The sequence below is a fragment of the Typopeltis vanoorti genome, chromosome 14, assembly GCF_054136105.1.
Source record: "Typopeltis vanoorti isolate ZY-2024b chromosome 14, IOZ_Tvanoo_1.0, whole genome shotgun sequence".
NCBI lineage: Eukaryota > Metazoa > Arthropoda > Arachnida > Uropygi > Thelyphonidae > Typopeltis > Typopeltis vanoorti.
The window spans coordinates 66,218,556-66,236,226 of NC_143562.1; the positions used below are offsets into that span (position 1 = coordinate 66,218,556).

The 17,671-nt window shown below is 36.5% G+C and overlaps 1 protein-coding gene across 3 annotated transcripts in view; it reads right to left on the reverse strand.

Annotated features, from left to right (window-relative positions):
- Positions 1–17,671, reverse strand: part of LOC150099556 (uncharacterized) — a 90,711-nt gene that overhangs the window by 33,426 nt on the left and 39,614 nt on the right. For all 3 annotated transcript variants that reach the window (XM_090403960.1, XM_090403959.1, XM_090403958.1), the window contains exons 5-6: positions 10,852–10,887; positions 5,416–5,508 (exon numbers count right to left, since the gene is read on the reverse strand). In XM_090403960.1, the coding sequence (XP_090260086.1) occupies positions 5,416–5,508; positions 10,852–10,887 (129 nt within the window). The remainder of the gene's footprint in view (positions 1–5,415; positions 5,509–10,851; positions 10,888–17,671) is intronic.

Sequence of the window (17,671 nt, forward strand, 5' to 3'; positions counted from 1 at the left end):
GCAAAGAGCTGACATTAACATCTCCAATTCTGATATCATGTTTAATACCACTTTCCTTCATAATGTGATCCATATAGATAATGAATAACAGAGGGGATAATGTACATCCTTGTCTCACACAGGATTTAACATTAAACCATCTTCCTGTACTTCCTTCAATTCTAACTGCTGACTTGCAACTCAAATAAAGACTAAGTATTGCTTGATATAATGCCCCATTGACACCATATAACTGTAGCGTATTGAATAGCTTCTCACTCTCTTGGCACCTTGTCATATGCCTTTTCCAGATCGACAAAACTTAAATACAGATCTTTATTATATTCCCATGCTTTCTCAACTATTTGTCGTAAAGTGAAGATCTGATCCTGACAGCCTCTATTTGGCCTGAATCCAGCTTGTTCTTCACCAAGCTTCTCTTCCACAATCTTTCTCAACCGTTTCTCAAGTATACTTGCATAGATATTGCCAGGAACACTCAGTAGGGAAATACCTCTGTAATTCTCACATTGTTTTATTTCCCTTTTTATATATGGGTACTATTAGAGCTCTACTCCAATCAACGGCAATTCGTCCCTGTGTCCAGGCTTTCTGAACTATGCAGTGTAGCCACTGTAAGACTTTTATGCCACCATACTTCAGCATTTCTGGTTGAATATCATCTACTCCTGCTGCCTTTCCACATTTCAAGCCTTTGATGGCTTTTTCTACTTCAAGTATGGATATGTATTCCTGACTGTATGCCTGTTGAGTGTTTTTTACCACTGTGCTATCACTGCTTGTTTCATTTAGCAATTTTTCAAAGTAATTACTCCATACTTCAAGGATATCTTTTTCTCCTGTTTTCATGTCACCTTTATCATCTCTAACTCCTTTTATAGCACATTTTCCTCCATTTCTAAGCTTCTTCAACAACCTCCAGAATATCTTACCACCTTGATATTTATCTTCTATGTTCTTGCCAATGTCCTCCCATGACTTTTGTTTAGCTAGTTTTACACAGCGTTTCACTTTCTTACATTCGTCTCTTTATTATCTAAGAGCAAAAGCTAACTCATTTGCCAGGAACTTGTGATATGCTTTCTTCTTTTCCTTCACTGCCTCTTTAACTTCCTGTGTCCACCATGGAGTTTTGATTTTTCTATCCTTGCAAACAACCTCACCACATTCTTCTCTGGCTGAGTCAATCAGGGTTTTCTTCAAGTCTTGCCACTTAATCTCCAATGTTTGGTTCCTGTTCTCAAATTCTTTCATTTTTTCTTCAATAATCGTTGTGTATTTTAGTCTACAGTTCACATCCGAGAGGCTGCTCAACTTTTATTCGCTTTAAAACTTTCTTACATGTTATTCTTTTCAATGTGAAATTCAATTTTATCCTGCATAAGACACTAAATAGTGATCACTTCCAATTTCAAATCCTCTGTGCACTCTGGTGTCCTGCACCAGGGAGAAAACATCACTATCAACAATAACATAGTCAGTGAGACTTTTCTTATTCCTTACCTCTTCTCTCCATGTAAATTTGTGCACATCTTTATGTTCGAATATGGTGTTAGTAATAACCAGTCCATGTCCTGAGCAGAAATCCAACAGGTATTTGCCATTATTATTAGCTTTGCTCTTTTCTCCAAATTTTCCCAAAATATTTTTGTATGTCTGACCATCATTTCCTACTCTGCTATTTAGATCTCCAACAAGGACCAACTTTTCCTTTTTCATTGTGTTAGTTGCTCTTTCTAAAGCATCGAAAAATTGCTCCACTTCTACCTTAGCAGAACCTTCTGTGGGACCATAGGCATAAATAAGTCTCGGTGCCCAATTCCTCAGTCTGATATTTTCCCACATCACTCTACTTGAGACTGCCTTCCATTCAAGAAGATTAGCTTTGTATTTTGTGTTGAAAACTATGGCTATTCCTTGATGATCATTTCCTGAATATAACATTTTGTATTTTTTGCTCAGAAAGATCTCACCAGTTTTTGTCTTTTTTGTTTCAGTCACCCCTATTATGTCGATCTGCTACTTATCTAATTCCTCCGCTAGCTCCATTTCTTTGCCATTCAGGCTTCTTATGTTGAATAATACCGATCTTTAACTCTGGTGATGTTGAGTTGGGGGTGTGCTTTCAGATTTGTTCCGGTAGCTGACTTTTCACTGTTTGGCCTGGTTCCCTGGCGAAGACAACAGGGGGCTTGTTTAACCGGGCAACGCCCCAGCAGGCATGAAATTTTATCATGTTGTACCATCATTTTGTCTGGTTTAAGCCAATAAGAATACAATTTGGTCGGCTAAATCCCAAATTGCCAGCCCATCCTCGTTCGTTCAGCATCCAAGTAGATACCCAACAGGGTGCACCACGAGAAGGTGAGGATTGGACATTAGGTCAGAAGCCCTGGTCAGTTCTCCACATTCCTTTAAAGGCTATGTAGAGGTTTTCTCTCAGTTATACAGCTTTGATCCTTAAGCACCCCAACCTGTAAGTCAAATCTGTAAATTGTGTGATAAAAGTTTCCATATATATTGTAAAATACAATTGGGTCTAGACATGTTTCCTGGGGTTTAATCCTATTAACATGAAAGTCTGCCTTCGGCAACGCACATAAAATGAAATGTGCAAGTCACGATTCCGACAATAAAGTTGTCCGCCAAACGCATCTGTAGCGCTATTTTCAGTACAGTTACATTTCCGACCGCAAGAGTACCTTTTGGTGCTAGTGGCTTATGGTATGATAGATGATTTGTTGTGTGAACTGATCCAATGAAAGTGACTGAGAGGGAAATATAACAATTATTACTGATTCTAGACACACTCTCTTGTTCCAGAACTTCTTGACTAATTTTTTTTCCCAGATGTGTCACTAATGTCAGAAACTCGGATAGGGATCTCATGCTACAGGACTTAGTGTTGAATCATCTGCAACAGCTCTTCAACATAAAGATTCTATGTCTGAGCAGATGAAATCCGCTCGGACATAGAATCGTCCGAACGGATTTACCGAATCAGTTAGTTACCGAATTTTGATGAATGTCGTCTGCAAATGGTAAGAAAAATTTGTTCCTTCCCTTTGATGTTATCATGACTGGGAAAATGTGCCGTGAATTAGGACTCTAGAAAAAGGGGGGACTTCAAGAGACTTAGTTTTGTTCGATGCAAATGTATCTATTAAAAAAAAATATATATAAAGAATTTGTCAGAAGACTAGATATCTTGAAAACCATGTAATACTGAGATCTGTAGAGAAAACAGTGCCTTATAAATTAGAATATTTATGGTCCCCAGGAATTTATATAAAGGAGGGTAAATAAGAAATGTTAGTTCCTTATGAACGAGTTAAGTTGACATGAAGTTAACTTGGAATGGGACATTACTGTAATTAGAATTATATGTCTTGATAAAAATGCTAAGGAATTCTGATTGTCATTAAGAATTGTATACTAGAGAGCATAATTTTCCATGTGAATGGAATAAATCGTGATAATTGCATTAAATAATTGAAGGGCTTATTGCAAATGTTTAGATAAAAGATTGTGTTTTGATCAAATGGTTGCCCTAAGGAAGAGGGAACTTAAAAATTTACGTGAAAGGGCATAAACTTTATTCTTAATGTGTTATGGATATAAGACAGTGTATTATATGACCTTTGTATGTTTTAATGTGGTAAACTTTAGATACTTGCATTGATTCAGATTCCCTTATATTTTACTTAAGTTGGCCTAGAACCAAGACGTATTATTGGATATTTTTTGTCTTTCCTTTAATTAGCTGTGAAATTCATGTACCTTGATTTTGATTGGAATAATAAATGTTTTGTATACATATGTTCAAATGCCTGCCTGAATTCTATTCATTGTACCTATCATAAAAATTTTTGAGCCTTAGCGGGAAATCTAAATATTGAAGTTAAAAGTGTATTAACCTCAGTCACTTCTGTAAGAAAGAAGTCTAGAGAGAATTAAGAGATCTTTGTCCAGTGTGAAATAGTGCTTAGCAGTTACTTACTCCTAGAAAATATGTCTGATAATTTCTAATCATAGAGTGGTGCAGAGACAAATAAATTTCTCTATGTTGACAAAGGATTATAGTAATTGATGAGAACCTAGAGCAATAGTTAAGATTAATGACTGTTATCTTACTAAATTCTGATAAGTCTATCCTCACACTTTATAAGTTTTGACTGCAACTTATGTCTTCAAGTCTGAGGGACGGTTGGAGATTTTTAAACTAAAAAAAGTAAAATATTTTAAAAGGGTTTAAGAGAAATTATAGACAGAATTATAAAATTAGATAAAGAATTGACATGATAAAAATTAGAAAGAGATAAACCAGTACAACAAAGGTCATTTCTGTATATGAGGAGGGGGGGGGGTGATGTAACAGAGCTCTGAGGAACATCTTCATTAGAAGAAAAATCTGAGAGTAACGTGAACTCTAATTCCAACATGGATAATTTATGTAACATGTTCCCAAACTCCTTTCCATGGTCAGATTATTGTTTCCAGCAACCAGGCTATGAAAGGAGGAACAAACGTCTTGGAGATTATGCCAGAACTGAAAACAAAAAAGGAATAAAAGAATAACCATACTGAAAAAGAACTGTTCATAAACTGACAAAATCATAATCACAAATGAAATTCAGGAAAAAGTCCTATCTATTTTAAATATATAAATACAAGTTCTTTTTTTTTTTAAATAATCATTATAATAAGCACCTCCATAGCACAGTTGGAAGTACAATGGAACATTGCACCCGTTGATTTGAAAAGACCTGTGTTCATTCTCTAATCCTTATAGAATGGGCCTTTTTCAATTGAATGTGAGTAGCCAATCTCATACAGAGGTAGCTGGGTTTTTTCTCCCAAAAACTTGGATTTTTCATCCCATGTACAGGCAAATCAGCCATGAACACACAAATGTGTGTCATGTGTAGTTGGAAAATTAAGTGGTAGGGGAGACAATGAGATGTGTGTAGCAGAGTAGAGTAGAGTGCCCTCCTGCAATGAGTCACTGGAGGTTTCATGTAATAATAATAATTTACATTGACATAATTCACTGAATAGTTTTGCAAACTTACATTGAGTGGTTTCTGGAGAATAGTAGTTGAAAAAATAATAATAAAAAAATAAAAATAAATAAATAAATACTCAAATAAAACCATTAGAATAGCAACAATCAAAAAAGGCAACAGTGGTGTGTGGCACATGTCAGCTGTCTCCATGGGTGGTTTGGAAGTGATTGTTGGTAAAATTGAAGTCTGGTATGAAGACAGACATCATTGTCTTCAATAGAAATTGGCATGGTTTTAAAGAACCTACATTTAAACAATGCACACTTTGAAGATAAATCAATATAGCACATTGTTAAAAAATTAATTTTAAATAAAAAAAATTAATTTAATTTTTTAATTAAGAACTTACATGCCCATAATGCTCTTTATGTCCACAGTTATAACAGTATATTTTTATGTTCCTTTTCTCTAACGATTTTTGAAATATTCCTTCAACAGTGGTCTGAAAAATATGAATGCACTTTAAACATCTCAACCTATCAGATGTTTTATAAATTTTTAAGGGGGGGTGGGGGCAAGAAAGGTGTCTTTATAATGCAATTACAATGACAAACAGACTGGGTATCCTCTGTGTGGGTGGTGAACAAGTTTCTCACCTTCCCTTATTCTTTATTTATCTCTTCCTTTCCACACATAATGAAGGAGAAATTAATGAAACAGTTTTACTGCAGATCATATGCAGCTTCCCAAAGATTTAAAAAAAAAAAAAAACTAACAAAACTTATTATTACAACCAGACTTAACCATAAAACTTCAACTTGCGCATTCAATTGAACTTATATCCCATTCCAGAGAATGCAAAATATCAAATCAAAATATTGCATTCAAATCTATTGCGCTAAAACTTCTTATGACCGCTCTGACATCTGTGACTATCTCTAAAGCTCGATTTTCTGCAGATGAAGTCCCCAAATATGGAGGCCATTTTCCTTGAAGGTTTCAATGTTTACAACTCAAACTGGCTTCTCTTCTCCAACTACACTGTTCAAGCAGGTAGAGATGCCAATGTATTCGCTATTAGCAATGACCTAACACAGACAGCCCATCTCAGAATAATAGATAACCCATATCATCTTGCTAACACTCTTTGCCTCTTCTTATCAAGCTCCTTCCAAATACACTATAAATGTCAGTTTTCCTCTCAGTAACTTCAATTGTAACCTGACCCAAGTTTCCTTCACCATGGAACAACCTTCATCCAACAATTCTCAGTCTTAAGTCCTTTGGCAAAAGGTGCTAAATAAAATAACCAGACTTTCATCTCTCATTCCACTTAAACTTCCAAACTGCTTTCTCCAAAAAAAAGGTGTACCAAGGCAGTGTTAAAAAACAATTTAATGTACCAAGAGTGCCTTGAAAACAAAAATTCGACATCACATTCAGCCTAGATTGCACTTTGTAACAACTGCAAAAAAACCTCATCAACTAATACAAATCAGATTTTGAAAAGGCCCAATACTGCTAATTTATCCCCTGACCATATGGCAATCAAGCCTTCTGGTCCTTCACCTGAGCAATTTTGTAGCAATCTTTGTCCATCATGTTTCCACCAATGTCACATCAAAATATTACTAAAGTATCACCACCAAAAGATGAGGCAAACCTATTAGCATCAGTCTTCCAATGACTGAAGCACAGTTTCTCTCACTTTCCAAAGAACTGCTCACTCCACACCACTCCTAGTTTTCCAAAAGAAAGAAATCAAAAGAAATTTCAGCAATTTGGATGCTAACAAAAAATCTGGTTCTGAGGGTATTTCCAATATTTTGCTAAAAACTTGAGATCCCAAACTAACATTATATTATGTCATCTTTTCAATCTTATATTCAAACTAATATTATGTCATCTTTTCAGTCTTTCTTATTAAACCAGCAGGTATTCTGTTGCACGGAAACAAACCAATATTCAAAAATTCAGTCAGTCCTTTCAAAAACCACAGAGATCATCATCAGCTAACCTCTCCACCATCTGAAAGCAAACCAACAAACCAAATCTGAAAGTTAACTACCCAAAATATACAGAAACTATATATTTGCATATTTCACAGCACTCAAAAAATAGTTTTTTTTTTTTTTTTTGCAACTGTTTTTATATTTATCTATCTTACCTTCTCTTTGATGCATCAATTCGGAGATTGGTAAATATAGCAGAACTCACAATGGAGCATTGCATTATATGGTTGTGAGGCCTGGATTCTAACAAAACAAGACATGAAAAAGTTGGAGGCATTTGAACTTTGGTGTTGAGGAAAGATGATGAAAATTAATTGCACAGAAAGGAAAAGTAATGAAGAAGTTCTAAATATAGTTCATCAAGAGCAGTCATTAATGAAACACATCAATAAGAGAAGAAAAAGCTTAATTGGACACCATTTGAGGCATGGGGGACTGATTACAGAAATAATGGAGGGGACTGTAGTAGGAAAGAGGCCACAAGGCAGATCAAGAATTTCATATATAAATAACATAATGATGCTAACTGGTGCTAAGAGTTATGAAGAGATAAAAAGAAGGTCACAAGACAGGATGTTGTGAGTGCTGCTTTATCTATCTTATCATCATCAAATTCCTGATATGTATCCTGGAGAGGAGGGGAGCACAGGATATTATAATACTGTATTAAAAAAAGTTACATCAGCACTAACTTCCAAACAGTTTCCCTACAACTTAATCTGTTATCTGTGAAAATGCCAATATTATTGTCATCTTTCCCCCACCCCCTGTCTTTTAAAGCACTTTTTAGTTCAATCCATCTACAGGGTGTTCGGGATAAATTTGACATATTTATAATTAATTATATTTTTCCGTAAGTTACATGTATTAACACACACTTCTCTTCATTTAAAAGTTTGGACCCTTCTTCATTCATATACAAGATGTCAGAAAGGATGGATAGCTGGAACCCACCTGAATCATGGAAGAGAATAACTTGTATCATGATGATTCGTGCCCGCCATCAAAATAAGGATATTACGACTGCTGCCCAATGCTCCCTGAATACAGTAAAAACAATCAGGCATGAACTAGAGACTTGCAATGGTGACTACGAGGATGTAGCAAGAAGAAAGATCCCTAGCAGACGATCTGATTGCGTTCGTACAGCAGAATTCCTCGCAAATCTGCAGGAACAGGTGTTGAAGAACCCTGGCATTGGAATTCGGGCTTTGTTCGTGGAGTTGCTAACTGTAGTCAAGCCCTGGATAACAAGGGTAGCCAATGGTAGGCCGTATGTATGGCAGCAGGATTCGGCCCCTTGCCACACCTCTGGGAAAAGTCAAAAATGGTTGTCTGAAAATTTCTACGACTTCACCAGTCCAAATGTTTGGCCTCCAAACTCCCCAGACCTTAACCCCATGGATTATTTTGTATGGGGCGCAGTTGAAAAAGACACCAATCGCACTTCCAGTAATACAAAAGCCCAGTTAATGGATAAAATTAAAACAGTTTTTGCGGCCCTTCCCAGGGAGACTGTAGCATCAGCTTGTTCGAGGTTCCGAAGCAGAATTGAAGCTGTGATCGATGCTAATGGTGGTTATTTTGAGTAAATCTTGTTGATAGTATTGTAATTAACTCTGCCTGTAATGTTTTTGTGTCAATTCATTAAATTTAATAGATACAAAGAAGATTTTCTTTTTCCTTACGAAACTGTCAAATTTATCCCGAACACCCTGTATATCATGATCTTCTTCTGGGTATTTTTCCTGTCATCCTGGCAAAGAACATTTGCTAACCTTTCCTTTCTCATTCTGTTTAAGTGATTATACCACCTGAGATAAACTCTCCTAACACATTCCTGAATGCCAAGTCAAGTTCTTTCTTCATATCCTCATTTTCAATATGATACTACCATTGATGCCATATGTTCACTCTCCTAATCTTTCTCAGAACTCATATATGTGGTCTCTAGTCATTAATTATTTCTAACCAATCCTGAGATCCATAAGTTAAAACTGGCTTGAACACTGCCTTCTACACGAAATCTCCACTAAATCTAGAAGTGTTTGGAGATTCAGTGGCAAACCTTTCTCATCTTAACAAATAATAAAAATTCTCTTTCCTATGTTTTCAAATGGTATAACTCATTATATCATCTCATGAGAAGGGGATAAAATCATATAATGATTGTTATACAATAAGTGCTATTGTATAACAGTCATTATATAATCACTTCCAATATACTGCGCATTTACTGAAAGATGCAAATTAAGCATTATTAAACCTGAAATGTATATCATAATTGCTATGTTAAATAAATAAGTTTATCCATTGATCAGTTTAAGCTAATATAACATTTCAAAATTTAAACATTAATTTGAAATTTTCATTTTTATAGTTTCTTCCTCTTTTGATTCTTTCTTATATCTCCCATCACTGTTTACATTTGTACTTTTTCATATTGTCAATTTAGTGTGCTTTACATACTGTTCCTGACAATCCTTTTTGTTCTATCATAAATGTAGACTTTCCTGCATTTCTTTAATTCTGTTTCTAGCAATTTTCTTTTGTTTCAAGAGAATGTAGTCAGTATTTTTTCTCTAAATTCACTATACCACACCATGCACTATAATAAACTAGAGATTCACTCTAGCAAGCATCTACTATATTATATTTTTAAAAATTCCAATATAAATTAAATGAATTTTACTCAAATGATTATATTTACTCCCCACCCACTATAACAAACTAACAAAAGTTCTAAGTAAAATCCCACAGACATACTATTTTTCTAACTAAAAAAAAAAAAAAAAATCACTATAGTGAATTATTCCTGTGCTACCTATGAGTATGCTACAGTCAGAGTTGACTATATTATCTTAAAAGAATATTTGAAAAAACTAGCAAAAATTATTGCAGAAATGTTAATCAATCAACCTTCATTTATATAAACTACTGAATACCATGAAAAAGGTTCCTGCAACAAATAAAAGTAAACACCTAAATCTTGCTAAAAGCACTGTACACAGCAAATCAATCATTATTATTTCACTAATAAGAATGTGGATTGATTTTAGCTACTTGGTTAGGATGAGGTAAAGAGTAAATCTAGTCTGGTTGGCTGACATGTGCTCTACAATCCAGGCTATGGGTTTGTATCTGTTATATGGCTTTCTTGTGCAAGTCTTAGGGTGATTTCTTTGTCTTCGTGGCTCCCTTCACCTGGTGCAAGACCACTATTTCATTTATTGGAGGACTGAAATGTCTTGAAAAGCAATAGGTTTGGTCTCACAAAGTTCTGAGATAATCTCACCCTTACCTCACCAAAGTACTAAAATGTAAGATAAGTTCCCATTTTGTGGGAACTTATCTTGTGGATTGGATCCACATAAAAAAAAAATCATAGCAAGATTTTGATAAAAGGAAGAGTTCCAAATAGAATGAAAATTTCACTCTAGTAAGGATCATTTCAGTGTTCAGAGTTAGGAAAGTATTAAATTCAGAAGACTGGAGTGTAAGTTGGGAATGATTTTTATAAGAGACTCCACAGAAGAGGATATCTACACCAACTTGAAATAGCAACACTAATTTATATAGGAGTAGTTAAAGAGATTACTATAACATTAATAAAATATATTATCAATAATATGGTATAATACATCGTGGAGGAGAAAAAAATGGACAGATTACAGAAACAAGTTTTTACAGAATCTTTCTAGAAATAAGGGAAATTTATGAATTACATGATATTCATAAATTTAATGAAACTATTAAATTGATTTTAATGAAATTATTAATGAAACTAATTTTTATAACAATTTTTATTTTAAAAAATTGTCAAAATTACATACTGTCAAATGGCATCTTCTCCATATGTCAGGACAGGTCTGAAAAATAAATAAAATATTTTATATTTGAATAAAAGTTTACAGTACAGCAGGAAAAAGTGCTGTCTCCTGTTTATTTAGTAAAAGTATATTAAGAAGAAAGACAACAGACCATGCATTATGAGACACAGATAGAAATGATCTGCAAGTTTAAATCTCAGAGTGGTATTATAAATATTCTGCATAGTAATGATTTCAATTATAGTTCTGTAATTATTATTATTATTAAGAGAGACTCATTGAGAGAAGTCCATACTACATGCACCAGCTGTCATACTTGTTCCTGAATTTATTGACACTGCTTGCACACACAACATCCAACGGCAATCCGTTTCAATCATGCACCACTCTATGAGACAAAAATCTAGATCTCACCCCCTTCTTGGTGGTATTCATTCTCAGCTAGCAAGGATACCCTCTCATCCTTTCCCTGCCCTCCATGAAATGAAAAATTTCATCAATTGAAATCCTGTATGACCCTTTCAGAAACTTGACTCAATCATATAACCACACTTACTCCAGTTTGTTAGTGTCTGCAGTCCACAAATTCTCAATCTATCTTCATAATCAGTATTCCACAATCCTGATATAATTTTTAAACACTCTCCTTTGTATGCTCTTCACTGTATCAGAATCACAATGGAAACTAAACCTGTTTTGGAACAGAAACTTGGAGAAGAACAAGCTGGGTTCAGGGAAGACAGAGGTTTTCAAGATCAGATTTTCATTTTACAACAAATACTTGAAAAATCATGAGAATATAACAAGGATCTAAAGTTTTAGAGATCTGTAAAAAAGACATATTGACAAGGTGCAGAGAAAAGCTTTTCAAAATTCTACAATTATATAAATGTAAATGGAACATTATACAGAGCAATATACACTGTCTACCAATAATTGTTCGGACACCCTTGTTATTTGAAGTTATGGAATATTCAAGGTTTGTTAATAACATAAAAACCAATGTACAGATAATAGGAAGCAGTATTTCATCGTAGCAGTTGAATACAGGTGGTATGGCAACACAATGTGAACTCAGTGACTTCGAGAGAGGTGTCACATTAGTGGCATGTCCATATGTGCCACTGCCACTCAACTGGAGAATCCAAAATCAACAGTTGGCAATGTGATCAACAAATGGAGATGTTCTGGTATCACTAGTGCAGGAAAACACCAAAGGTGGCTGCTGAAAATGACTGACAGAGACAAGAGGGTGTTAAAATGGGTAGCATGCAAAAACCGGCTACAATCAGCAGACCATCTGTGATGAGTTCCAGAGCACTAGTAGCACCATAGCAAAGCGCTAATACTGCATGAAAAGAATAGAATTCCATTTAATGAGTTTACCACAGAAGAGCAGTGGCACACAAGCCAAACGTCACAACAATGAACAAGGTGGCTCGTTGGACTAGTGCAAAGAGTATGTGAACTGGACAACTAACCAGTGGAAAACAGTACTCTGGAGTGATGAATCAAGGTTCACCTGTTTCCCAGTCTGATGGCAGGGTGTGGGTGTGGAGGCAACCTGGTGAACACTTGTTACCACAGTGTGTTATATCCACAGTCAAGTTTGGTGGTTGGAGGAATAGTGGTGTGAGGTGCATTCAGCTGGTTTCGAGTGAGGCCACCAGTCGTTGTCTGTGGTTCAATGAAGGCAGCTCAGTACCTTGATATTCTGGATAAGCAGGTGCTGCCTAGACTGTGGAGTTTTTATGGAACAAACCCATGTTACTATTAAGACAACAATGCCCCATGCCACTAAGCTGCAGCTGTTATGGAAGGATGTGAAGAGATGGGTGTTAAACGTCTGCCCTGTAACACCCATCCCAAACAATAGCTTCTTTAGAATGAATTAGGCATACTCATCTGAAAAAAATTAGGCATACTCTTTCATCACTCAAGATACTATTTTTCACCAATCTTAAATCTACCCATCCTTAGAATGTTGCTCAAAGATAGGTGAAAAATAGCATCTTGAGTGAAAGAGCATGCCTAATTTTTTTCAGATGCTGAAGAAGTTATTGATGTGTTTATGCTAGGAGAGGCTAGAGGTAAATGTCAGTCCAAACATAGAGATGTGATCCTATCTGGTTATTTGTGTATTATTAAGAGTAAGTGAGCTGAGATCCTTTTGCAAGAGAAAAGGCAAGACTGCATTTTGATGACATTGGAGGTGACCATACTGTCCTTGCCACATTGTCAGATGTATGTAGATCAATGTTTAAGGCACCAGTTGAAGATAATTCTGCAGTGTTCAGGATGTCTGAACACTGTATGGTTTGTCAAATGAGTAGGAGGAATGAAGTACTATTGCCAATAAAACTGTGAATAGGATTAGTAGTGATTGAGAGCAGGTCATTTATGTGCAGGATGGAGGATAGGAAATAGATAGAACATGGCCCAAGGCACTTCTGCAAATGGTGACAAAGCTCAAAGAGATGGAGTCATCAACCACAACAAACAATGAACAACCAGGAAGAAAGCTGATCCAATTACAAAAATCATCAGGTAGACCAAGTTACAATTTGCTTAGCAAGCCCTGATGTCAAGTGTAGCCAAAAGCACTGGATGTCAAGAGCAACAGTACATTTTCCCAAAATTTTCCATCACATGTCCAGTAGTAGGTGATATAGGCTGAGATCAGCTGTGGACTATGATTAAATGGTCCACAGTTAAGACCTCTGCCTTCAGATAAGCAGAGAAGGATGATTGATGACTTTTTCCATTATTTTGGAAAGGATTGAGATGATGATGATTGACTAGTAGTCTGACAGTCGACTTCTTGCTTCCATATGTTGGGATGAGTGCTAGCTATGTATAGTAGATTGAAGAGACAGTACGAGACAAGTATTAAGTCTAGAGCACAATGGTTGGGAATAATTGGAGAGATGTCATCTGGACCAGAAGACTTTTTTGTGTCAGTATTCTTCTATTGTTATTTTTTTTCTAAAAAACCCCACGATGCATACATTGCTCAGATTCTAGTATGGAAGGGTCAGATTTATCTTTAGGTGAGTAATGGTGAGCAGAATTTGCACTCAATTGTCTTTATAACCAGAAGATATAGTTAAAGATATTTTTTCTATTTTTATCAATTTTATACTTTTTTTTTACATAGTCTGGAAACCCTGCTCTAGAGACCAAATATAGAACTTTTTCAAGCCACTTCAGGTCTCCATATGCTGTTGGCGTTTATGAAGTCAAATTTAAATTTGCTAATGGTTGGTCTGCATTTATTACGTGCTTTGGCACAGACTGAGTATGAAACTGGAGTTCTTGATGAAAGCTGCCTACAGTAAACCATGGCTTAGAAAGTGAACAAGAGTTTGGATGTTTGGGTCAGAAGAGCAGAAGCAATTGCCAGACCATGTAAAAGAAGCGTCGGATGTCATCCCACATGGTACCTTTGTAGTGCTAAAGGACACAAGGATGAGTGGCTGGAGGAAGACTTGCACAAGATTGTGATCTGAATTACTAAGAGGAGAGGTGACCTCTACTATGTATATAGAAGGCAAACTTCTATAGTTAAAAAGGTAGTGGGGGGGATTATCAAAAATTTAGGTATGTAATATATGATTTACATTACATCATTACTTATACAAAAGAACTTCTGTATCTTATCCAGTTTAGTCAATGGAGTTGGAAGAGCCAGGTGGAATTGTTGACATTAAGATCACTTGGCAAGATGACCTCACTATATGGTTAGGTGGATTGCAAAAAGTCAAGCTTCATAGAGAGGAAGGTGAAGAGGTCAGAGTGGTTTCAAGAGTTTGGATATGAGTAAATAATGCAAATGAATATTATTAAATGGAGCAAGGGAAACCTTGGGTGACAGGAAGTCAAAAGCAGGGGATTCTAAACTCTGGCAAGCGATGTTAGATCTCACAAAGGCACAAGTGAGACTTCAAAGCAAAGAACTAGTGTGGTGTGTAATTTGTATATAGAAGGTGGATAGTAGTTGATGTTGCTGTTTGTTTTGGATGTTGATGTTTTTCAACATCCAGTTCAGACCTACTACTCTGTCGAGAGTAGGTCTGGTTTAGATGACTGCAAGTGTTGAATTCATTTATGTTGGTGTTTATTCTATAGGTGTAAAGTGGATGTGAAGATGAGATTTTTTTCCCTAGGGATTCTGACATGTTTTGTATATTGTGCTTAGTTCAACTTTTGTTGGGAAGATTGGTTTTTGAGTGAGATTTGTTTTAGTTGCAGTGTCACTGTCAATGTTTGAGCATTTCATTATTGGTTTGTTATGGTTAGATGAAAGGATATAGCGGGGACATGCAATAAGAGGAAAGACTCTTGGACATGACACTTATACAGAGAGCGATCAGTCACCATACTATGATGTAACCTTAACGATACCTCCTGCATACCACTATTTAAACTTCTCTCCAGAAATGATCTGGCAGAGTATGTGACATTGGAATTATGCGGCAACTGACTTGAAAACCTTCTGAATGAGCATGAGTATACTCTTTAAGGACATGCTAAACACACTTTGAGATCCAAAACATTCTCCATTTTGAGGGTATACATCAGTAAATGTAGTGATGCCACATGATAACCACCAGAAACGAAGACAGTTTTGTGTCTCAAAGCAAGTTTAGGATGTCCTTGAAGAATACACTGCATGAAGAAAATTGGGGCAGGGTAGAAGTAAGTCGAACTCCTGCTGTGAAAATGAAATGGGAAGCTGCATGAATCACAGGCATAGCAAAAATATCTGTATTCCACATCTTTCATGGTGTGTTAAACTAGTATCAATGCAAGCCGCAAACTCTTCACCAGCTGTACCACACAATGAAAAATGAACATCACAAGCACATTTTTCGTTGTGTGGTACACAACGAAACCTGGATCTTCTGTGACTTTTAGCTGAGCCCACGTTGCGAATTCCTCCCTTTTAGTGGTATTACTTGGTAACAGCTGGTGAAGAGATTGCAGCTTGGATGGATACAAGTTTAACACACCATGAAGAATGCAGAATAAGGACATTTTCGCTATGACTGTGATGGCGATTCTTGCGGCTTCCCGTGCACTGCTTACACCACTTGTTGATTGTGCCACTATGGGAATTCATTTGTGATACCACAATGCTAATATGGGCTTTGGATAACTTGTTTTCCAGTGCAAGGGCGATCTGACAAATTTCCAGTTTCCTCAAAATGGAGTGTTAGAGACTGTAGTCTGGCAGGAGTGATAGGACATAGACCTTTCTTCATTCTTTTCTTGATAACTACTATTTAAGGAATTTACAGCGTATACTGGAAATATAGATTAAATAAACTTTAATATACACTTTCCGATATTTCAGCGAACGTCACGTTGCCATCTTCTTGGGAACTTACTAAAAAGACACGTGCACACAAGTACTAGTAACAGCAAATGAGACTGAAGCTAGGAAGCTAGTGTTTTCCTAAAGTCCTGATGGTGCCCCCCTGGCGGGCTATATTGGTAGTTCTTGGCCTTTGGGCTGAAGTTCTTCTGATAAAAGTTTCCCAAATTTGGGGCAGTTTCATGCATCCAAATTTGTTGAGGTTTGGCATGTTCCTAAGGGCCGAGGCTGATTCCATGAATAGTCTTTCATACTTGAACTTGCTGCGGTGTATTACTGTGGCTTTCTTCCATCTTATTCTGTGGCGAGTATCCAGAGCGTGGTCTGCAAGCCCAGAGTGGCTGTACTGGTGAAATCGGATGTAATCCTTGTGTTCTGAGATTCTGATATTTGCTGTCCTGCCTGTTTGGCCAAAGTAGGACAGTTTACAGCTGCAAGGGACCTGGTATACACCAGGTAGGTCTAGGGGAAGTGGTTGGTCTTTGGTGGAGCAGATAAGGGATGCCAGTTTTCTGTGTGGTTTGTAACAAGTGGTCAAGTCATGTTTTTTTAAGATTTTATTGATTTTTTCCGAGGTGCCTCTGATGTAGGGAATAGTGATGGATTTAGAGTAATCTTTTTTGTGAAGGGGAGGGGGTGGTGGGTTGTGGATAACTGGGTTAAGTATTTTTTGGAGGGGGTAGCCGTTGGCTGAGAAAGTGTCACGGATGTGATTTAGTTCAGTGGTTAGGGCTTGATCATTAGAACAGATTATTTTTGCCCTGTTGAATAATGTTTTAATAACTCCATATTGTTGTGAGGGGGGGGGGGGGGATTGTTGGTGAATGTATCTGCCTGTATGGGTGGGTTTTCTATAAACTGAGAAAACCAAGGTTCCATCAGGTTGGCGGGTGACTAGTGTGTCTAGGAAGGGGAGGTTATTGTTTTCCTCTTTTTCCAGGATGAATTTGATTCTAGGGTGTTGGTTGTTCAAGTGTGTTAGGAAGGATATTATCAAACTTGTTGATATGTCCATATCAACAAGTTTGATAAATTAACAAAGAACTCGGCGTCCAAACTACAAACCAACACTGTTGTTAACCTATCGTCAGCTACCTTAAAGCCAGAAGCACTCCACGCTCTGTCACGTGGTCACAACTTCGCCATTGCTCCTAGGAAATTACCGGCCGAGGAATTAATGATTCAAATTGAACGCGGGATTTGCCAACGACATTAGATTGGATGTAGCCTGTGTTCTCAATAAAGCAAAACCTCCAAAATCCAACATATCCATTAGTGAATACAAGGCACTACAAGAATTGAAGAGAAACAAAAAAATAGTGATCACCAAAACGGATAAGGGGAACGCCACTGTGATACTCAATCTTAAAGACTACACAGGTAAGCTCAAGGCTTTATTATTAGATCGTTCCACTTACCTCCCCATTGATTACAATCCCACCAACT